Source organism: Hemiscyllium ocellatum, chromosome 13, assembly GCF_020745735.1.
Source record: "Hemiscyllium ocellatum isolate sHemOce1 chromosome 13, sHemOce1.pat.X.cur, whole genome shotgun sequence".
Taxonomy (NCBI): Eukaryota; Metazoa; Chordata; class Chondrichthyes; order Orectolobiformes; family Hemiscylliidae; genus Hemiscyllium; species Hemiscyllium ocellatum.
In genome coordinates this window covers 38,882,313-38,906,978 of record NC_083413.1, presented here as the reverse complement: position 1 = coordinate 38,906,978, position 24,666 = coordinate 38,882,313, and the positions used below count along the sequence as shown (strand labels likewise).

General features: G+C 40.8%; 1 protein-coding gene across 4 annotated transcripts in view; it reads right to left on the bottom strand.

The window, feature by feature from the left end:
- The window catches only part of dis3l2 (DIS3 like 3'-5' exoribonuclease 2), a 289,701-nt gene that overhangs the window by 9,432 nt on the left and 255,603 nt on the right, over nucleotides 1–24,666 (bottom strand). For all 4 annotated transcript variants that reach the window (XM_060834771.1, XM_060834767.1, XM_060834770.1 and 1 more), the window contains 3 exons: nucleotides 23,001–23,087; nucleotides 16,593–16,740; nucleotides 14,900–15,030 (listed from right to left, as the gene is read on the bottom strand). In XM_060834771.1, coding sequence (XP_060690754.1) covers nucleotides 14,900–15,030; nucleotides 16,593–16,740; nucleotides 23,001–23,087 — 366 coding nt within the window. The remainder of the gene's footprint in view (nucleotides 1–14,899; nucleotides 15,031–16,592; nucleotides 16,741–23,000; nucleotides 23,088–24,666) is intronic.

The window sequence follows — 24,666 nt, the reverse complement described above, 5'->3', positions numbered from 1 at the left end:
GGAATCGAACCCAGGTCCCTGGCACTGTGAGGCAGCAGTGCTAACCACTAAGCCACCGTGCCACCCTAAATTTATTGCATTCATTCTCTCTCTCTCTCGCTTCCAAGTTCAAAGCTCTCATTTTTATTCTTTCATAGGATATGCATGTTGCTGGAATGGCCAACATTTATTACCTATGTAAAAACTGTATCTTTTTACTCTTTTGCATTTTTGTTTGAGGATTGAAATAGGAAAAGGACTGTTTTAAAAACCAAGGACTGTGGTAAGGATTATTGCACTTTTCAAAAGCAAGCTACCTGTCACTCATTGTAAGTGCAAGTTACACTAGAGTTTGTTCAATCAGTGGAGAGGTTACTACAGATGTGTTGGAACCAGTTAGAGGAGCAAAACGTATTTGTATGTGGTGTTAGCTGATACTAGATTTGAAGGAAAGTACAAGATTCTGTCTTGCATTTTAGACATGGCAAAGGATTTCCTGAAGGTAACAGAGTTGACCTAAATCTGCTACAGGATCACACTGATTGACTTGGTGGATAAACTAGATATAGTAATTTTTGGCAGAGTTCAGAAGTCAGAGGTAATTGAGGTACTATGATTTACGAATGATTTATTTATTACCACTTGCATTTTACAGTGAATAATAGAATACAATGAAAGACTTCAACAGTTGCTAGAATCTGGCGCCATTTTGAATAGTTTAAGAATAAAAGGTGTATCTGAAAGACAGTCCTGAGCCGGTCCACCAATGAAACCTGTGCTGAAATCACATCTACCCCACAACCAGGAGTTCCTGGCTCAACTGTCCTGGCTCTCGATGCTGCCGATGCTGCAGCTGCTGCCTCTCCAATGCCCAGAGTCCCCACTGGAGTCCCTGGTTGCACTGCTCAGACCAGGCTGCCACCTCGCTCTCCTCTGAGGTGTCACCTTGCTACCACTACCATCTTGAAAGGTCTGCTGCTGCCACTGCCTCTGATCTTTGCAGGAGCTTTGCTGCTGCTGCCATCGCCAGCTCCATATGCCAGGAGCACATCCCTGCTGCCGTAACCAGCTCCAAATGCCAGGAGCACATCCCTGATACCATCACCAGCTCCGAATGCCGGGAGGACATCCCTGCTACCGTCACCAGCTCCGAATGCCGGGAGGACATCCCTGCTACCGTCACCAGCTCAGAATGCCGGGAGGACATCCCTGCTACCGTCACCAGCTCAGAATGCCGGGAGGACATCCCTGCTACTGTCACCAGCTCCGAATGCCAGGAGGACATCCGTGCTACCATCACCAGCTCCGAATGCCAGGAGGACATCCGTGCTACCATCACCAGCTCCGAATGCCAGGAGGACATCCCTGCTGCCATCACCAGCTCCGAATGCCAGGAGGACATCCCTGCTGCCATCACCAGCTCCGAATGCCAGGAGGACATCCGTGCTACCATCACCAGCTCCGAATGCCAACAGGACATCCCTGCTGCCATCACCAGCTCCTGTCGCCATGAGGAGTCATCATTCTGTGCATGGTGCATTGTAGCTGCCACACTAATTTCACCTACTAACCTACTGCAAAAGGTTCCAAGGCAAAGGAAAACAAAAGAAAAACATGGAAGTGAAAGAGAAGTAAAAATAAAAAAAAAGCATGCAGGAGCAGATGTGCTCCAGGCAAAGTGTCCATACATAGCTCAACTGGCACAACATTTTAATTTAGTAAAAATGATCCAATAGTGATGGTATTGAGACATCAGAATCAGGTGATATTCAGTTACAGGTAGCAGCCTGGCTGTGAATTCCATTTATTACAAGCTCCTAAAGGACTTCTCTCCTCATCATATTTGCCTACTCTTACAAAGTACTTTTGAAATACAAGGAGTGGATTTGCAATAATTCCACATATTGTAATCAATCTTCTTTATAAGGTTTAAATGTACAGATTCGTGAATGCTTCCAAATCTGTGATGAACATGTTTATTGGATTACTGTTGTTTAGTTTCATCTGAATAAATTCCAACAGATGCGGGACACATGGTTTCTGGTTCTGAGCCTGATGGCTATTCCTTAGATTGACTGTAAAATGTGAAAACCTTTTGTCCACTAATGACAGAAATTAATTATTCATAACTCTCGGTATTGTGCCTTACTTTAACTGTGAATCTAATTCAAACGGTTAGAAGGAAGGGTTAAAGAATATGCATATAAATCATACATTTCTTTAAACCAACTGGAAGTCATCTTAAAATGAAACTGTTACCCTTTTTATAAAAGGTAATTTATGAATACAACAACCCTAATTATTAAAATTAATGAAGTTGCCCTTCATATCCTGTGTTGAATGGCCTACTGGGATTATTGCTGGACTGTTAATCCAGAGACCCAGGTCATGTTCTGGTTCAAATTCTGCCATAGCAGACGGAATTTGAATTAAATAAAAATCTGGAATTAAGGATTTAATGATGACAATGAAACAGTTGCTGATTGTCAAAAAAAACCCCATCTGGTTCACTAACATCCTTCAGGAACGGAAAATGCCATCTCTCCTTAGTCTGGCCTACATATGACTCGAGACTCTCAGCAATATGGTTGACTTTTAACTGCCCTTTGAGCAATTACAAATGCACAATAAATGCTGGGCTAGCCAGGGATGCCCTCATCTCATAAATGAATTTAAAATAAAAATACCAGACTCTATCATGGAAATGGGATTAATTCATATATCATACTAATATTTGCTGTGATTTTCCCAGGTGCTTTTCCATTTTGCCTATACAGCAGTTACTTTGGAAAAAAATACAATTCTGTCCAACATCAAACCTACGTTCTAGAAAGAGGTTTTTTTCTCTTACGGACTAAATATAACTGATACTGGACTCCTTTGATGTTTCATTGGGTAAGTGCATTTTCTGTGTGGTACTGAGGAATACAGACTATGAAAGGACACAGGCTAAATCCATTATGTGTAGACAAGTTTAAGAGATCTCAAAAGTATAATAAGGAACCTTTATGCCTTAACTTATTGAAAGAATGCTGAATTGGAATTGCGATTGGAATTCCTAAACATGCATATGAATATCTGGTGGAAGACAGCATTACGTTCAGTTTGTGATAACTCCCATGACTTTACAGCCTATTGGCACTGTGGAGCTGCATCACACCACTGATCAGCTTGTAAATGGAGGAAAAGAAAGGAAAATAAAATTCTAAACTAAAATTCTATCGAGCAATATTGTCTTCACATTGATTAAATATACGCATAAAGAAAATTTCCCTCAGTAAAACAGATTTCCCAAAGCATGAACTGGGTTAAAAATAACATTTGTTAATGCTTAGAAGTAACCTAACAGAAAATAGAGTTTCCGTATGTTGTTATGCAAATTGCCAAGGATTTCTTTCCCCTTTTGATTAAAAATTAAAAATAACCTTCATATTGGATGTAGCACTAGCAATCTGAACTCTTAGTTCAGGCCCAGTGTGGTTGGAACAGTTCTACTGAAGCCCAGCTAAATATGCTGTCAAAAAGTCAGACCTCAGCATAAGCCAGCCTGATCTTCATTGATTACATTTATAGCTATGCTATTTATTAGACAGTTATTTATCTGAAATTGATTATATAAACACATCATTAATAACCGTACTTTTCAATGATCGAATCTCTCATGGTATTATATGTATTGGGTCATAATGTCAAGCAACATAACCAGAGACATGGTATCACTAACATTGGGTAGCTATGAGATCTCAAAGCAACATCAAGGGGAAAGGGTTTCTGTGTAACGGTAATTAGAGAATGATGGTGTGAGGAATTTGGATTTCTTTAAATACTGGAGAGGAAACATCTTCAAATGCTAAGGAATCCAGTGTCAAAGGGAGCTAGAAAACTTGTCCATTTTGGCAGGAAGAATTGAAAGCAACATATTATTTAAACAGAAATAAACTTCATAAGTCTATGTGATAGGGGGATCAGGGTGTCCAAGTATATGAGTTCCAATGGTACAAAAGTTGGACCAGTGGCTTAGGATGTGCTAGTTATTTTGGGGAAAGGGAGAACTGTCCACTTTTGCAGGAAGCACAGGAAACAACATATCATTTAAACAAAAAGAGATCGCATAAACATGGTAGAGATCTGGGTGCCCAGGTTCATGAATCTCAAAAATGTCGATATGCAGTTACAGTGAGTGATAAGGAAGACAAATGCAATGTGACCATTTATTGCAAAGGAAATGCATTATAAAAGTAGGGAAGCTTTGTTAAGAGTTGTAGCAGGTATTTGCAACACCACACGTGAGTAGTTTGTAAATTTTTGGTCTCCTTATCCTTAAGAAGGTCATAACTGCGCGAGCCATTCAGAAAAGGTTCACTTGACAGATTCCTGAGATGAAGAGGTTGTCTTATGGGCAAAGGCTGGATAGACTGGGCCCATGGACATACATACGGATAATAATGGAACTGTGCAGGTTAGATAGGTATCAGATTAATTTCACAGGTCAGTGCAACATCGAGGGCCAAAGGGCCTGTACTGTGCTGTAACATTCTATGCTCTATATCCACTGGAGTTCAAAAGAAAGTGAGGTAATTTCATTCAAACATACATGCTTCTGTAAGAATTTGACAGGGTGAGTGTTGAAAGCATGAGTCCTGGTACAGAAGAGAATACAGCTAGGGACATAACTTTAAAATAAGAGGTCCTTACTAACAAAGGAGGCAAGGGAACAGGGAACAGATAGGAAAATAGAGGCCACAATTAGATCAACCATGAACTTTATCATATGGCACTACAGACCTGAAAGCCAAAATAAGCTACTCCTGCTCCTAATTCGTGTCTTAAAAGTCTAAGGATCTGGCAACACTGAAAATGGTTGAGATCATTGAAACATGTGTTAGTAATTTATGATCACTGAGAGGAGATGTTACGGTTCTGGAGGGGAGACATCTTGGAAAAGAAACTTCTAAGTATAGGAAGAATGATTAGAGTGTTTTGAAACAGGAGGAGTAGAATATTCTAGGTGAACTTGACAGTTATGCAGGTTATTAGAATCTAACTGCATAGGGTAATAGGTAGCTACTTGGGAAAATGAGATGCTAACACCCATGACTCTTCCAAACTGTCACAAACAAAGCTTCTTACTGATGCCTTCAGTGCCTGCAGCACTGCCCCAATATTCCTTATTATCTGAGAAATTCAGCAACCAGCATATATTCTGAATACACAGTTAAGATAGAAAGCTTTGTTCATACAAGATAATAAGAGGGTTAGATAGAGTGGACAGGGAGAGCCTTTTTCCAAGTATGGGGACGGCAAACACGAGGGGACACAAATTTAAAGTGAGGTGAGACAGGTATAAGACAGATGTCAGAGATAGTTTCTTTACTCAGAGAGTAGTAAGGGTATGGAATGCTTTGCCTGCAACGGTGGTAGATTCACCAAGTTTAAGTGCATTTAAGTCGTCATTGGACAGGCAAATGGACGTATATTGAAAAGTGTAGGTAGGATGGGCTTCAGATTTGTATGACAGGGCGGCGCAACATCGAGAGCCGAAGGGCCTGTCCTGCGCTGTAATGTTCTATGTTCTATATGCTTATCTTGTGAGGTAAAAATAGTCTATCAAAGCCCAGACTTTGAAACACACAGAGGCCAAGAATTACAATTTTATGAAGGCATTAAATGACACAGAAGACAATTCAGCAAGTAAACATAATCATATTTAGAAACACTGAAAATGGGAGGAGTAGGCCATTCAGCCATTTGGGCCTGCTCTGCCATTCAATATGATCGTGGCTGATCATCCAACTCAACAGCCTGCTTTTCCCCCATGACCTTTGATCCCTTTTAGCCCCAAATGCCTTATTCAGCTCCTTCTTTAAATCATACATAATTCTGGCCTTAATTCCTTCTAGTGGTAGCAAATTCCGTAGGCTCATGACTCTTTGGGTGAAAAAAAAATTCTTCTCATCTCAGTGCTAAAGGATTTACCCCTTATCTTTAGACTTTACACCCGGCTTTGGACTTTGCATCATTGGGAATATCCTTCCTGCATCAAACCTGTCTAGTTTTATTAGAATCTTATAGGTTTCTATGAGAACTTCCTCATTTTTCTGAACTCCAGTAAATAAAATCCTAACAGATTTAATCTCTTCTCATAAATCAGTCCTGCTAGCTCAGGTATCAGTTTGGTAAACATTTACTGGATTTCCTCTATAGCAAGAGGGTCCTTCCTCAGGTGAGAAAAAAATGCACATAATATTCCAGGAATGATCTCAGGAAAGTCCTAAATGATTGCAGCAAGACATCTGTGGTTCTGTACTCAATTCCACTAGCTAGGAAAGCCAACATATGCGAACACAAACAACATGATCTGACAACATCCACGCTCCAAGTGATAAAGTGGCAAGTTACATTCCCGACACACAAGTGCCAGGCAAAGACCAGTACCATGTGCTAGTCAGCACAGAAATAGTAATACTGAGCAAATGAACACATTGCTCTTGGCTGGAAAGATGAGGCAGAAAGGGGGGCTTTAGATTCTGGGACACTGGGACCTTAACAAGAAGGATGGATTTCCCCTTAACAGGATTGAGAACACCTTCCTGGCAGGGAGATTTGCTAGTGCTGTTAGGAGGGATTTAAACTGCCTTGTCAGGTTGATGGGAGGGAATTCTGATAGAACAAGAGAAAAGTTGTTTATGGAAAGTATGAAAGCTGTAAATGAAAGTGGAAAGTAATAGGAATAAATCAAGGAATCAGCCAAGTTCAAACTTTAGAATAGTGTTAAATAGGCAGAATTAAAAGTATTCCATCCGAATGCACACCACATTTGCTATGAGATAGAAGAATTAAAGGTGCTAATACAAATAAAATGATCTGATGTAACTGCCAGTATGGAGCTGTCGCTACAGCGTGACCAAGACTGAAAATTTAATATTAAATGCTTTTGACAATTTGGAGGAGTAGGCAAAAAGGAAAAGGAGGTGAGGTAGTACTGATAATAAAGGACAGGCCCAGTCTATTAATGAGATGGGATGTCTGATTAAAAGAACAGCATGTTGAACGTTTGTGTGGAGCTAAGAAACAGCAAGGCACCACAAACATAGTAGGAATAGCTTATAAGGTGACAATTAGTAGGGGTATTGAAAAGTATGTACAGAGGAACTTCGATTATCTGAATGAGATGAGCAGACACTATTTCGTTCAGATAATTGATTATTCGATTAATTGATTCAATGTCTCTCCTCTAGGATTCAGCGTTTTCTGTTAAGTCTGCTTCCCATTCAGAGACTGCAGCATAGCCCATCCCTGCCCACCACTCCATCTCCATCCAATAGTGCCCCCTCAACCCCACCCACCTCCCCCAACACCACCCCACTGCCTGTCCGCCCACCCGCAATCCTGGCTCAGCACCGTGTCCCCTACCCCACTGTCCGACCCCCTGCCCTGGCTGCCACCTCTCCAATTTCTCCCCACCCCCATCAGCTCCTCCTTGGGCAGCCACAGTGGACACCAACAGTAAGACTGCTGCTGCCTTTGTGGGGTATATGTCAAAACAGTGCGCGCGCGCGCACACACACACACAGTTTTGACAAGTTCCACCTCTGCCCTGTACAGGACAATGTTGGAGAGATTATCTGGGGAAGGGGAGTTTAGGGTACATGCCTGTGTAGAACTCCAGGGAAAGTGTGGAGAGAGGGGGAGGGCAGGAGGTCAGTCATTTGGAGCCAGTGTCTGGGCTCCCATCGATGTCCAGGGCTATTCTTCGCAGCATTTTAGTGAGCCGAGAGAGTTTTTAATCATTGTAAACAAAAGACGCGATTGGGTTGAAACACCTCTTTGATGTAATGTTTCTACTGGGATCTTGAGATCGCCTCCAGATAATCCGATATTTGGATAATTGATATTTGGATAATCGAGGTTCCTCTGTAATAAGTCAGGAAATTAGTGATGCATCTAATCATAGGTGACTTCCATCTATACATATATCAGATAAACTGAATGAGCATGAATGTGGCAGATGAAAAGATGAAATCCTGGAATATGTTTGAGGTAGTTTTCTGGAGCAATGTATTTAGGAACTAATTAGGGCACATGCTACTATTTATTTTCATTGCATTTTCGAAAAACATTTTAAGGCAAAAATACCCAACATGAAAAGTGAATACCAGCCTATGAGTTCTTTTACTCAATTTAGGTCTAGTGGGATGCTTTTGCTGTTTCAAGTCTGCATACCAGCAACATTAAAAATGGCTTGCCAACCTGGATCCTGAAGAAAATTTTAACTGTTTGGGTAAGGCTTGGCTTTGTTTTGGGGTTTCGCTGTGGACTGACCTACAGTCCCTCTGTTCAGGATATGCTGAGTGATGCTACACATTTGCCTTCATTCAAGTGGTTTCCCCCAAGCTCATCTGGAATGAAGTGGGTGGACCCGGGTTCAATTCCCGACTCAGGCGACTGACTGTGTGGAGTTTGCACGTTCTCCCCGTGTCTGCGTGGGTTTCCTCCGGGTGCTCCGGTTTCCTCCCACAGTCCAAAGATGTGTGGGTCAGGTGAATTGGCCATGCTAAATTGCCCATAGTGTTAGGTAAGGGGTAAATGTAGGGGTATGGGTGGGTTGCGCTTCGGCGGGTCGGTGTGGACTTGTTGGGCCAAAGGGCCTGTTTCCACACTGTAAGTAATCTAATCTAAGAAATGACATGCAAAGCTTATTATTCACTTGCCGCATTTCCCAATGATAAAGCCAGCTGTTCGATGTCCAGTTGGGCTTCAGCTTGTAGGCGCCTTTGCACAGTTACTTCATTAATCTCACATACCAAACAGTCTCTGAGCATCTCATTCAGGATTAAACAATGTCACAAGACTCTGCCAGTCATCTTAACCTCGTCAAAAATCTTAATACAGATTCCTCTGATTCTTGAATTGCCGAGTACAAACAATGGTGACAAAAGAGGCAGCTTGAGTTGTAATATTCCTTTATTAAATCCATCAACCCTTCAAAAGTTTTAATATCTCATGCCTTAGGGAAAGTTAGGCTCCCAACAACCAAAAAAGCTGTAGGAGCACAAGCGGTCAGGAGAATTACTTGTTGCTTTTCATCTACCCCAATGTCATTTGCCTGGAAAAAAATACTGCAGGCTTTCCACATACTGAGCCCAGTCATCAAGGGCAGCATTGAATGAGTCAAGCTTCCCAAATAATGGTATGATGCCAAAAATGCTTACTGCAACTTAAAGACAACTGTTGCGAGCAAATTCCTTTGGAGCAAGTTTTGCTCTCGTCACCACTGAAATAACTCCACAGTGGTCGGTATCCTGTCACCAATTTATCATTTATTTCCTTGTGGAGAATCTTTGACACTGGCCCAGCTCCTTCGGAGCCAGTTCTCAAATAACGGGATTGAAAAAGTGTTGCTGGTTAAAGCGCAGCAGGTCAGGCAGCATCCAAGGAACAGGAAATTCGACGTTTCGGGCATAAGCCCTTCATCAGGCAAAAGGACCTCTACTGTTCTTCATCTACAGAAGAATCCATACACTAAACAAACAGTTCTTCCTAGCCATATCAGAAATTAAAGACAGTAAGTACCGAAAACTTTCATGTACTTACCTCCACACTCGTGGTTCCTCAACTGTTCCAGAATCTTCCATCGGCCTCTGCAATCTGTCGGACGCCATTACACACGCGGTCGCTACAGCGCCCACGGCACCAACAGCCAACGACGACCGTGACGTCACTTCCGCCCCCACCGACCTCGCAGCCTCTGCAATCGCCGCCCAGACAACCGCCCCGGCGATCGCCACCCAGACAACCGCTTCCACGATAGCCAGGAAGATCACCGACAGATTTGCGACCCCCGCGGCTATCGGGAATGACAACGTTTCTTTCGTCACCACAACCATTTCCGCCCCTTCGGTTGCTGTCGCCGCAGCCACTTCTGCCCCCAGTGACATCACTAACCTGCACGACCACAATGCCTCAGGTTTCTCCGCCCCCACGCTGACTTCTGTCACCACGCGTAACCCCGCCCCCACGCCGACTTCCGTCACCACACGTGACCCCGCCCCCACACCAAGCTTCGTCACCACGTCTAACCCCGCCCCTACGTCGATCTCCGTCCCCTCCCCTGCCCCTAACCCCGCCCCCACTCCCAGCTCCAGTCCCACACCAGGTCCTAGCTTCCAGCCTTGTCGGATCTTCACCATCCCTCCAGACCTCGCCCTCTCTGAGCATGAAAGATCAGTCCTCAGCAGAGGCCTCCCCTTCATTCCCCTACGCCCTCGGAATAATGAGTTCAACACGCGGTGAGATATTGAACAATTCTTCCGCCGCCTTCGCCTCTGTGCCTACTTTTACAACCAAGACTCCCGCCCACCCTCTGACGACCCCTTCTCCCGCCTCCAACACACCCCATCCACCTGGACACCCCGTGCTGGCCTCTTACCCGCCCTCGATCTATTTTTTATAAAAAGCCTGATGAAGGGCTTATGCCCGAAACGTTGAATTTCCTGTTCCTTGGATGCTGCCTGACCTGCTGCGCTTTAACCAGCAACACTTTTTCAGCTCTGATCTCCAGCATCTGCAGACCTCACTTTTTACTCAAATAACAGGATGCCTAACATCCCCAATCTTATCTGTCAGCCAGGACTCCCCAGTTGGAACAGATTAACAGCCCCAATCAGGGAACTCAGTCTATAAGGTTCACCTGGCTGACCTTGTTACAATCACTACAGCAGCAAGTCTAAAAGCTGTGCCAGCCATTTTCATTTCACTCAATCCCTCCTTATAGAACATAGAAAAATACAGCGCAATACAGGCCCTTTGACCCTCAATGTTGCGCCGATCCAAGCCCACCTAACCTACACTAGCCCACTATCCTCCATATGTCTATCCAATGCCCGTTTAAATCCCATAAAGAGGGAGAGTCCACCACTGCTACTGGCAGGGCATTCCATGAACTCACGACTCGTTGAGTAAAGAATCTACCCCTAACATCTATCCCATACCTACCACCCCTTAATTTAAAGCTATGCCCCCTCGTAATAACTGACTCCATACGTGGAAAACATTTCTCATGGTCAACCCTATCTAAACCCCTAATCATCTTGTACACCTCTATCAAGTCATCCCTAAACCTTCTTTTCTCCAATGAAAACAGCCCCAAGTGCCTCAGCCTTTCCTCATACGATCTTCCTACCATACCTGGCAACATCCTGGTAAACCTCCTCTGCACCCGTTCCAGTGCCTCCATATCCTTCCTATCGTCTGGCGACCAAAACTGCACACAATACGCCAGATGCGGCCGCACCAGAGTCTTATACAACTGCAACCTGACCTCAGGACTCCGGAACTCAATTCCTCTACCAATAAAAGCCAGTACGCCATATGCCTTTTTCACAGCACTATTTACCTGGGTGGCAACTTTCAGAGATCTGTGTACATGGACATCAAGATCCCTCTGCTCATCCACACTACCAAGTATCTGACCATTAGCCCAGTACCCCATCTTCTTGTTACTCTTACCAAAGTGAATCACTTCACACTTACCTACATTGAACTCCATTTGCCACCTTTCTGCCCAGCTCTGCAGCTTATCTATATCCTGCTGTAACCTGCCACATCCTTCCTCACTGTCAACAACTCCACCGACTTTCGTATCATCCGCAAACTTGCTCATTCAACCTTCTAGCCCCTCCTCCAGGTCATTTATAAAAATAACAAACAGCAATGGTCCTAAAACAGATCCTTGCGGAACACAGCTTGTGTCTCATTACAAAAGAAAACAGCCTACAATATGGCAGAAATAGCGAAGATGAATGTTTGGTGCCTGACTAATGGCAGGATCCTGACCAGGACTGTGTCCTTGACTTACTGCTCTGGAACATCCTCATTGAAGGATGCTTTCACTTGACCGAGGCTAACTCTTCATTAACCTTGAGACATGGACATTTGATTGAGGTACACACAGTGTGAATGCAGTACATGACAGCACTATATGCATAAGTGTGAGACTGATGTAACACAATGCCATAGAGAAACAGGTCTACCCCCTTGTGTGATGACTGCAGGCAGCCAAGGCATATTATCTAGTTTTGTGTCTGTGTTAAGAAGCAAGTCAAGGTAGAAGTACTGTGAGCCTGTTAGCTCTGGCTACGAGGGCAAAGTTAAAAAAAGCAAGGCAAGGCATGAACGCTACGAGAACAGAAATAGGCATAGAGCGATTGAGCATTACGATAGTGAGCAAGCAGCCCTGACATGCTCCCTGGTTTATTTCATGAGCTATTTGCTCAAACCTTTATGAAAGTGTTCTGCAGCACCATTCCAATGATAGCTACCAGTGTGCTATGAAGTGCAATATTGAATTGCAGATCCTTATCCATACTGTAAGTTGTTTGAAGATATGCCACAATGATATTCTGAGGTGATATATGTCGGATGTCAAGGACAAAGGCAGCCTGTATGATTAGTACGCCACCCACCAAACAACTTCATTTTCACCATCATCAATACGCATACAGCATCAACAGTGTGTACCATCTACAATCTACACTATGGAAACTTGCCCAGGGTTCCTTTGGCAATATGTTCCAAGTCTGTGATCTCCCCAACTACAATCAGATGGAGAAAAATAGAAACTGTATGGGAACACTATCTACAAGTTCTCCTCAAAGTCACACCTGAAGGACATGGGGGTTCAAGAAAGCAAACACACCTTTTCTAGGGAAATGAGAGATGGGCCATAAATTTTGGTCTAACCAGCGACACCCATATCCCATAAACAAATAAACAGAAATTAGGTATTACTGAGATGTAAAGACTCATACAACTTCATTTGGCATATATTTAATTATAACAAGTCATTTGTACATTTTATCTATAACTGAAATCTGAAAAAATACCCTTGACCCTGATCACTGATAATTTCATTGTATTACTCCAGCCATATTCCATGACGCAACTGTAATTCCTGCTGTATTGGCACCCATCAAAATCTAACCCAATTTGTTCATAATTGCACTTTCAGTGTCTGAACTTTGGGCCAATACTCAGCATTGCATCTCTGCAGCTACTAACTTGCTAAGCCACATCTTCACTTCAGCATTTAACAGCACACTCCCAACTAAACACATTACTTGTTCATCCTAACCCTTCTCCATCACACGACCCTCATCTCCACATCCTTAAATCGAAGGGATATAAATTTGAATTAACATGGATAACTGGTTAAGCCATTCGCTGCCCAATTTGGCAGGTTCAGATGATGAGTTCTACTATTCTCTGCTAAAATCCATCTCCCATGTTGAGGGAATCCTTCTGGAACTTCAGAAGAAGTTTGCCCATGTGGATTGGGGGAAGGTAGAGAATTAGACACAAGTGATTGGATGGTTTCAATCTTAATTGTGAAGTCGTCCATGAGCTCCATGAGTGCATTGTTCGAGGTGGGGGTTATAAAAGACAGGTGAATTGATTTTACGAAGACAGTCTGCGGTAGAGAAAAGAATGTTTGCAATCCAATATGATCTTGGCATAATGAACAGTTTTAGAAATGACAACAGGGCTTAATAACATTTTTGTGATTCACACAGACCATGAATGCTCTTTTTCTGATGAAGGGCTTTTGCCTGAAACATCGATTTTCCTGCTCCTCGGTTGCTGCCTGAACTGCTGTGTTCTTCCAGCACCACTAATCCAGATCATGAATGGTTGTCAGCCATTTCAATTTGAATCACTTATTTAAGCAAGTTAAAATGAGTCCTCACAGAGGAGATCGTTACAGTGAGAGCAAATTCATCCCAAGCACTTCATAGAATGTCACACAGAATTTGTATCTCAAAGAAGTTGACATCAATCCACAAAAACAAAAAAGTAGGGCAGGTTAGCAAACATTTGAGCAAAAAATTGTCTTTAAAAACTATAAAGGAGGACAGAATGGGAGATAAGTTGAGAAATTAGAGAAAACAAAACACAGCTTGGGGCCGATGCAGTTGGTGGCATGGCCGTTGTCAGTGGAGAGATGGAAATTAAGGATGCATAAGAAACCTGAACTGGTTGACTCCAGAGACCTTGAACAGATTGTAAGACATTGTAGAGATATAGAGTGGCAAGGAGTTTGCAGGTGAGAATTTTAAGCATGTTAGTTGGGAGCAATGTGCATTAGCAAACAAGCAATGGGTGAATTGGACTTGGTGAAAATATGCATTTATAACAGTATAATTACATGATAAAATACATATTTCTGATAAATCCTTCTTACTACATGAACCACTGAGCCATTGTTCTCCTGCAGAGGCCCACATCCATTTTTAACACATTTCTCCAATTTTAACTGTTCAGTATAAATTAATACTCCTCTACCTTCCACTACACATTTGTTAATGTTAGCACCTTTTCTCACCACTTCCTACTGCTGGAGTTGACTTTCGTTCACCACTCAAAGTGCAGTTTCTATCTTCTCCCTTTTTTCCTTTCAATGGTTATGTCTGATAGCTTCTGCTTTATTTTCATTTACTTTACTTTCCGCTATTCATTGCCATTAATTTCTGCCTTCAATTTTCCTTCAGTGCCCCTCCTTCCAGAAAACTGCTGCTAACTGTATTGACTTTGGTTCTTGCATTCACAACTAATTCCTATCTGTATACAGTGACTGAAATCATGTTGATGAACAGCATTACTTCAGCAGAAGTGACATCATGTGGCAAGAGGGATGGCTTGCACTAATTTTTGTCAGCAAACACTGATGTGGACTTGGCCCAAAAATACCGATGGTGGGCATGTATGCAATAACTTCTTGGCCCAAGTACCCTAAAAAGATCACTTTAATTGCTAACTCCAAAGTGATTCAATGCTTCCCTCTCCCCACTCCTGCTGTTCTAATGTACATTTCATCAGCAAAGCAATTGCAAGCCATCAAATAAATAATTGCAAGGCTTCTTACCTTCACAAAAACAGAGAAGAAAATATCAGTGCTAAGCTCTTGTACTTTTTTCGAAGCACTCTTTTTTGCATTGCAATGGTCTGCTTGTTTCTGAATGTCACCTTTCTCTAAACCAAACTGATGGCCAGAACCTGAATAACAAATTTCAAAATACTAAGTACACATAAAATCAACCTTTTTTTGTCACATTACTAAATAATGGTCAGTGGATATTTTAAATTGACTAAAAATCACGCAATTAGGTTTGAAGCTGTTCGAGAACATAGCAAAATATTGCAGATGTTGGAGAATAGAAATTTACGCAGAAAATGCCAGAGGTTCTCAGAAAGTTAGGCAGCAACTGTGGAGAGAAAAATAGTGAACTTTTCAGGTTGATGACATTCCACAAGCTCTGCCTGACTTCCTATTTTCAGTATTTTCTGGCTAACAATTTGAATAACTCAGTTTAAATATTGAATTTACAAAATACAATAATTTTGTTGGTACAATATTTAAGTTCATTTTACAACTTCTGGAATAATGCAATGGATAAATGGTTATTTGAGTTTGGATATAACAAAAAATTTAAGTAATATGTCATTTAAACAGAACAGAGCACCATCTAAATCTGTTCATAGCAGTTAAGTGAGAATCCATACAATATGACTAATTTAGTGAGTGAACAACTGGATTTCAAATGAACTGTTGCTTCAAATGCCAGTAATGCATTTACCAGTCAAAGAAACCTATTTTGTAACTTCAGTACTATTTATTTCAATTGTAGTCTAGATGATCTGTACCAGGAGTTATGGATGTTTTTAGATCAATAATTAGAAGAGATAAAATAAAGGAATGCAAACAATGCTGAAACAGTAAAAACCTACTTTCACAAACGCATACTTTTAATTGTGTTCTGCGCGATGAATGCTTGATGAGATCTAGACTATAGCATTTGATGAATGTTAAATTGATGGCCAGTTGGAAAGCAGTTACTTAGTACAATTTCTCCAAATGAAACAGAATCTACTTTATAAAGGGTAAATTGTATTGGTTAAAACTGAATGCATATTCAATAATCCATAAGGCTTCCTTAATTGGCAACAGGTACCAATCTCCCATGCTTCAATACAGATAAAAGAGAAACAAACAATTCAAAAATTTCATATTCATTTAAAAATTTAAATATTCATTTAAAAATCGACTGTGCATATCAATGCAATTGCATTTTTGAGATAAAATTTTTAGCTAGTTAAGAGATTGATTCAAAGAAAATTCAATAAATATCATGTTATGAAAACTGAAGCAGTCGATACGTTGAAGCAGCTCAATACAGGGATACAAGTTTTCACGTTCAGGATTACACATCGGAAGGTGCAAATAATTTAAATGAAAAACTGATATTTGTAGAAAGATATTTGTCACCTAATAGAAATTCAGGGCAAGAATACAACCTGATTATTTTTCTTCCTTCCTGAACACGGGAATTCTGAAAACATTTAACAGCTGTGTGGCAAAAATAAGGCCCTCTTTGGCTGAAAACAAACTCCAAAGGTCAAATTTGAGATAGAAGAGCTTGCTTAAAAATGGTACCGCCCTGCAGTACAAATCTATTTTAAAACACTAAAAGCAGTTCAAGAGAAATATATATTTATTCAATACTTAGTTTTATTTCACTATGGACACACACACTTTAAGCAAAGATTGTGTTACCTACCAAGTGATGCTGCAAGAAGTCGATGCACAATAATATCAGCATAACGGCGAATGGGGGAAGTGAAGTGAGTGTAGAAAGGCACATTGAGTGCATAATGGCGGAATAATGTTTCATCACGAAGGACTCCAGTACAGAAGTACTGTGCCATCTGGAAGGAGATTAATTACATTTGCACTGTGGTTGTTTTTATTTATGAACATATAAAACATATGGCAGAACTTGTTTTTTTATATATATAAAAATCTCACAATTTATGTTATAGCTTTCTAAGATATTTCAGGACATTGTAGTCCCAAGAAAACATAAGCCACAAGTCTATCAATAGAGTAATCCTACAGATGGACAAGCAGAAATCTCTCTGGAGTACCCTTCCCTTCAAAGAATGAAGATGACTCAGAAGTACCTTTTCTCATTTCTGGAATCATTATAGAAGTAGATTCACTGATTAATGATATTGGGGGTGGATGAAGCCTTCTGCAAAAATGTCCCAAGTCAACTGGATGTACACTTGTGTATGTTCTTCACAACAGTTTAACAAAACAGCATTTATAAATAGCCTCAATAGGCAATCACAAATGTGTAAAGAGCAACTACAGAATGAGACTGCAGAGGCAGCATGGTGGATCAGTGGTTAACACTGCTGCCTCACAGCAACATGAACCCAGGTTCAATTCCACCCTCAGGTGACTGTGTGGAGTTTGTACATTCTTCATGTCTGCCAGGTGCTCCAGTTTCCTCCCAAGATCCAAAGATGTGCAGGTTACATGGATTGGTTGTGCTAAATTGCCCATAAATGTCTAGGGATGTGCAGGCTAAGTGGATTAGCTACTGGAACTGCAGTTACGGGGGTAGGGTAGGTCTGGGTGAGATATGCTTTAGAGGGTCAGTGTGGACTTGATGGGCAGAATGGCCTGCTTCCAGTTTCGATGATTCATTTCTCAGTATCACAGGTCAAAAAAAATACTCAAGATCACAATACATAAAGAAGTGAATGTAATTCTGATAATCAATAAAAACTGGGACAAACTTGCAGTTATTATTTGAATAAATAGATTTAATTTCAAAACACCTTCAGCCAAATTTTCTGGTGAGTGGCAATCTCACGCAGATTGTTACTCTGTCCTTCATGTTTTTTAAGAAAGAAGGGAGCTCTACACTTTTAAGAGGAGATTCTGCTCATCTCTTCCTCATAAATGAGCATGCATACTTTCATTCTGACAGTTCTTTCTAAGTTGAGATAAAAAGATGGAGCAGATAAATTTACAAATTTGGGAAAGAAAGATTTCTTGTTTGTTTGCCATTGTGATGGTGGTGAAGAGGTGATGGCAGTGCTGTAACCATTTTGTCTTTCGATTTTTGTAAGGCTTTTGACAAGGTTTCACATGCTAGACTAGTTAGTAAAGTTAGGTCACATGGGTTCTAGCTGAGCTTGCCAATTGGATACATAATTAGCTTAATGGTCAGAGACTGAGAGTAATAGTGGAGGGTTGTTTTTTCAGACTGGAGGCCTGTGTCCAGCAGCGTTTTACAGGGATTGGTGCTGGGTCCTCTTTTGTTTGTCATTTATATAAATGATTTGGACAAGAATGTCAAAGACATGATTAGTAATTTAAGGACGACACCAAAATTGGTGGCATTATAGATAGTGAAGGATTTCTAGATTACAAAGGGATCTTGATCAAATGGGTCAATGGGCTGAAAAATGGCAGATGGAGTTCAATTTGGATAAATGCAAGGTATTACATTTTTGTATTGATATAAAGCAGAGGTCGACCCCTCTTCGGACAACTAAATCTGAAACACCTTGACAGGCGTGCCCCAGAGTCTGTTAAGTGAAGTGTGGAAAGTAGTATAACCTACCTTTCACTCCGAATCTATTATAAAGGAGTGGTTAAATGAAATGAAATCCTTTTACTCACTTTATAACCAACAAGCAACAATTTATTTATCTAACTCCCACAGGGAACAAATTAACAGAACCCACTAACAAAGTGAACACTTGCCCTCAAACTACTAACTATTCCCGAATAAACAAAATTCTAATGGTACACTGTTCCAATAAATGTAAGTCACACCTATATAAAATACAATAAAAATTTTAGAATTTAGTCTTTCAAAATTACAGCCAGGATACATATTCTGGAATGCTGCACGTACTCTCTGCTGATCTTTCAGGAATGCCTCTTCATTTGAATGTGTGTGTCACGAACACCTCTCTGTTAAATTCTTCTGTCAGGTATATAAGAGTGTCGCTGTACCTTTAATCGGATAGCACTAATCTTTTCAGATGGTAGTTTGCTCTCTGCCAATTTCCAAACACCCTCTTCTTTTATACCTTTGATGACCTATTAATCTCTGTACAATCAGCTATCAAAACCATCGAACTTAGATTTAATTGATGCTTAGTGTCCAAGTGTCTGGTTAAATTAATTGGCTAAATCTAAAAATCTGTTGTCTTGGTAAAAATGCTGCTTTGCTTTCTAATAGTATAGCCTTTTGAAATAAATGTTTCAATTTGAGCACCTGCAAACCGGCAAGTTGCTGCCCACAGACATTCATTTTAAATCTCTAAGTGTAACATAAAGTCACCTTTTAAAAGGGTTGCACACTTCTGCCCCCTATCATTTTACCAACATCAAATTCTAACATTTTGCCTTTCAATCCACAAATATTCTACCCAGCTTCGCAACAGTACACCAAACAAGGGTAAGGCTTATACAATGAATGGTAGGGCCCTGGGTAGTGTTGGAGAGCAGAGGGATCTAGGGGTGCAGGCATAAATCTTTGAAGTTTGTGTCACATATAGACAGAGAGATCAAGAAGGCATTTAGCAGGCTTGCCTTTATTGCTCAGACCTGATAGTATAGGAGTTGGGAAGTCATGTTGAGGACATCGGCAAGGCCTCTTCTGGAATATTATGTCCAGTTCCAATCGCCCAGTTATAGGAAGGATATTATCAAGTTGGAGAGGATTCAGAAGAGATTTACCAGGATGTTGCCAGTTCGGGAAGATTTGAATTATAAAGAAAGGCTGGATAGGTTGGGACTTTTTTCACTGGACTGTAGGAGGTTGACAGATTGCCTGATAGAAGTTTATAAAATAATGATAGTTGTCTTTTCCCCAAGATGAGGGATTTAAAGACTAGGGGGCACATTTTTAAGATTAGAGTGGTGCTGGAAAAGCACAGCAGGTCAGGCAGCATTCGAGGAGTGGGAAAATCAACGTTTCGAGCAAAAGCCCTTCATCTGGAATGAGGTAGGGAGCCTCTGGGGTGGAGAGATAAGGGGAGAGGTGAGAGATTTAAAAAAAGACATGACAGGCCAAGTGTTTTTACACAGAGGGTGGTTCGTGTGAGGAAGAAAGCTCCTGAGGAAGTTGTGGATGTGGGTACAATTACAACATTTAAAAGACATAGATACATGAACAGGAAAGGTTTGGAGGGATATAGGCCAGAAGCAGGCAGGTAAAACTAGTTTATTTTGGGATTATGTTCATCATGGACTAGTTGGACTGAAGAGTCTGTTTCCGTGCTGTACGATTCTATGATCAGTAATCCAAATGCCAAGGTCAGTCCTCCAGGGACATGGGTTCAAATCTTACCAACTCGTTGGGGAAATTCAAAGTTAATTAATAAAGGCCAAATATTAACAATTATTTGGTAGTACTGAACTTGAGTACTGCTGAAGACAGGTTCATTTTATCAAATATTTACTGTGTTGCAAAAATGTGAAGGGATCTGCTGTTTGATACGATGTGCCTGTTTTTCTGACATACCTGGCATCACACTCCTAGTTAAATTCAGGAACATTATGCATTTGTGTGATACACAGCAACATCCTGTTAGCGATAAGCACCAATTGCGTTGCTATCACTGGGGGTGCAATGGCCTAGTGGTATCATTGCTAGACTATTAATCCAGAAACTCAGCTAATAGCAGTTGGTGGAATTTCAATTCAATAAAGAATATGGAATTAAGGGACTAATTATGACTATGAAACCATTCTCTGTTGGAAAAACCTACCTAGTTCACTAATATTCTTTGATTAGATTAGATTATTTACAGTGTGGAAACAGGCCCTTCGGCCCAACATGTCCACACCGACCTGCCGAAGTGCAACCCATCCATTCCCCTACATTTACCCCTTACCTAACACTATGGGCAATTTAGCGTAGCCAATTCACCCGCACGTCTTTGGACTGTGGGAGGAAACCGGAGCACCTGGAGGAAACCCACGCAGACACGGGGAGAACGTGCAAACTCCACACAGTCAGTTGCCTGAGGCGGGAATTGAACCCGGGTCTCTGCCGCTGTGAGGCAGCAGTGTTAACAACTGTGCCACCGTGCCGCCCACTTCTTGAGGGAAGGAAATCTGTCATCCTTATGTGATCTTGCCTACATGCAACTCCAGACACCTAACAATATGTTTGACTCTCTGGACAATTAGGAATAGGCAATAAATGCTGGCCTAGTTAGAGATGCCCACATCCCATGAACATATTACAGAAAATTAATAGCAGCATAAAACAACCACTTTCCATGTTGTTCAAGCTTTTGAGACACCTTATGCCAGAATAATGGAGATCGACTAAGCAATATTCAGTGATGGTGATAAGTCCATTTGAGTTTGTACAAAGTCATCCTGTGGGATACTGGTTATATGGACCATATAATTTCTTGCTCTATTTCGTGTAACAGTGCACAACATTGGACGTCAAACATGCCATCCATACTTTTTTTATTTATTCATTTTGTGGGATGTGGGCATTGCTGGCTGGTCAACATTTATTGCCCATCCCCCTAGTTCTCCTTGAGAATGTGGTGGCCAGCTGCCTTCTTGAATCACAGCAGTCCACCAGCTATGGATTGACCCACATGCCACTGGGGAGGGAACGGTGATATATTTCTAAGTCAGGATGGTGGGTGGCTTGGAGGGGAACTTGAAGGTGGTGGTGTTCCCATGTATCTACTGCCCTTGATCTTCTAAATGAAAGTGCTTGTGGGTTTGGAAGGTGCTGTCTAAGGATCTTTGCTGAATTTCTGCAGTGTATCTTGTCAATAGTACACACTGCTGCTACTGAGTTTTGATCATGGAGGAAGTGGATGCTTGTGGATGCAGTGCCAGTCAAGCAGGCTGCGTTGCCCTGGATGGTATCAAGCTTCTTGAGTGTTGTTGGGGCTGCACTCTTTCAGGCAAGTGGGGAGTATTCCATCACAATCCTGACTTATACCTTGTAGATAATGAACAGGCTTTCAGGAGTCAGGAGGTGAGTTACTTGCAGCAGTAATCCTAGCCTTTGACCTTCTCTTGTAGTCCTGCACTTAAATGGTGAATGCAATTGAGTTTCTGATCAATGATAACCCCCAGGATGTTGTTAGTTTGGGTTTCAGTAATGGTATCATGGAATGTCAAGGGATGGTGGTTAGATTGCCTCTTATTGGTGATGGTGATAGCCTGGCATTTGTGTGGCGGGAATGTTATTTGCCACATCAGCCCAAGCCTGCATATATTGTCCAGATCTTATTGCATTCGGACATGGACTGCTTCAGTGTCCGAGGAGTTGTGAATGGTGCTGAATATTGTGCAATTATCGGCAAACTTCCCCACTTCTGACCTTATGACAGAGGGAAGTTCATTGATGAAGCAGCTGAAGATAATTGGGCCTAGGATACTAGCCTGAGGAATTCGTGCAGAGATGTCCTGGCCTATGTGTGACTCCAGACCCATAGCAACTTGACTAACTCTTAACTGCCCACTGAAATAGCCCAGCAAGCCACTCTGTTTAATGACAATTAGCTGTGAACAACAAAGTTTTGCTAAGTTAATTTAAATTTCATCAGCTGCTTTAGTAAGATTTGAACCCATGTGCGCAGAATATTAATCTGGACATCTGAATGACTAGTCCTGTGACCTTACCAGCAGGCCATCATCACCCATACCACAAATACGTTTTCCACATCTGTGTTACAATGTATCATAAATGTTTGATTACTCAATTGTGAATAGTAGTGCAGTTTGGGTAAATGTATTATTTGTGACTGAGTTAGGAATGTAATGCCTTGTACAGAACTTAAGAACGTGACAAAATGAACACTGATCTTTGCTAATCAAGGCTTCAAAGTACACTGTAATGAATTTCCACTGAACATTCTGTTTGTACAGTCAATTTAAATATGAGCATAGTACATTAATACATTAATTTGTGTCAGCTCACAGAAATGTAGATAAATGTAAAGAATATAAAGTTCATTTCTAAATAACAATGCATTTGTAATTACACAAATGCTGTCACAGCTGTATATGCAAGTTTATTTTCTTGAAGTCCGGAATCACGTACATTTTTGTTAGCAGACTAATATATTATTCTTGTACAAACAAGAGATCTTTATACCATTTAAATCTCTTTTACCTGCATTGGTCGAGAACACATATGGGTCAGTACTTCTTTTCTGGCAGCAGAATACTCGTCGTTCCCAACAGTTTCATTTAAGGTCTTCTGTTTGGCAAGTCAGCAAACAAAAAAAGTTAGCTTTGAAATCATACCATCTGGAAGCTATGCACTGAATCAAAACAAAACATTTAACATTACATGAACATTGATCAAAGGTTTATTTCTTCATTTTCTTCCCTGGTAAACAATATTTTAAATATTGGTAAATATATTTTAAAGTTTTTTTTGTGAGACAGTGAAGGTATAATCAAATCAGGTTTTATGTTAATTTTTATTGTTGTTTGAAAAGTGGGTGCTGCTATTCCATTATGCAATAGCTGGAAGTTTCAGATGATATTCTTCCACCAAAATGAAGGAAACATTGGATTGGGTTTCCTCTTGTATCTAGGATTTGGCTTGCTTTGATACACCTGAAATAAATCAAAAGAATATATACTCTGCCAGAATTTATATTTTGTCTACTCTGGTAAGACTGTAGCACAATACTGGGTGAAATATATTTCAACTTCACTTTTAAGTAAAAACATCAAGGTAGCAGAACAGGAAATGGTGGAGGCAAGTATAATGAAAACATTTAATAGGCATCTGGTTGGGTATATGAAGAGGAATGGTTTAGAGAGATATGAGTTTAGAGAGAAATACTGGCAATTGGGACGAGGTCAAATTGGGATGTCTGTTTGTCATAGATGAGTTCGACTGAAATACAGTGCAATACTTACTTTCAGAACTATAAGCAGATTGCATTAGCTAGGTAACACACAACAACTTTATTAAAAAACTAAGATATCACAAACCCAATAGTTTTAAGTTACTATAGTTTCCTTCAAAGGCAGAAATTACATCCTTGGCCCACTGGATAGTTTTTAGTTTCTATCTTTCTCTGTGATTTCTGTTTTCAACATCTGGTGGCATTTCACCTGAAGGAGCAGTGCTCAGAAAGCTTGTGATTTCAAATAAACCTGTTGGACTATAACCTGGTGTTGTGTGACTTCTGACCTTGTCCTCGCCAGTCCATCACTGGCACCTCCACAAGATGTATGAGGGAGAGGGTGAAATGATCTCCAGATCTGAATTGCAGACCACAAACACAATTTCAGGAAATCAATTTTGAGAGATTCAAAGAGAACTGTTTAGAAGCAGGGACTAGGGAAGAGTAAAGAGTTTTAAAAATAGAATTCCCCTTTTAGCTGGCACCTCTAAAATTAACTTTGAATTAATATCAAGAGTAAAACTATCAGATTTTATTTCAGAGACGCCTGCTTCAATGGAGCCTCTAGACCTGAAGCAATTTCAGGAATGATTTGGTCCTTAATCAATATGTTGTAAACATAAAACTAAATAAACTAAACAAAATATAACAAGAACTACCTTAAAAATAAATTGCCAAGGGAATTTGTATAAAAAGACTTCTTAAACAACTCAAGCAGGCTGTATTGCTTGTGTTAAATATATAGAAGTTCTGGATTTTCTAATCAAGTTTCATATTTATTTAATTATGATTTTGAAAACAATGTTATGATTTATCATTAGGTACGTGATCAAAATCAACCTTACACATGATAACTCAGGATGCAAAACAAGCCATTGCCTGCCAAATTCTCGCAGAGGATGGTGCATGTATGGA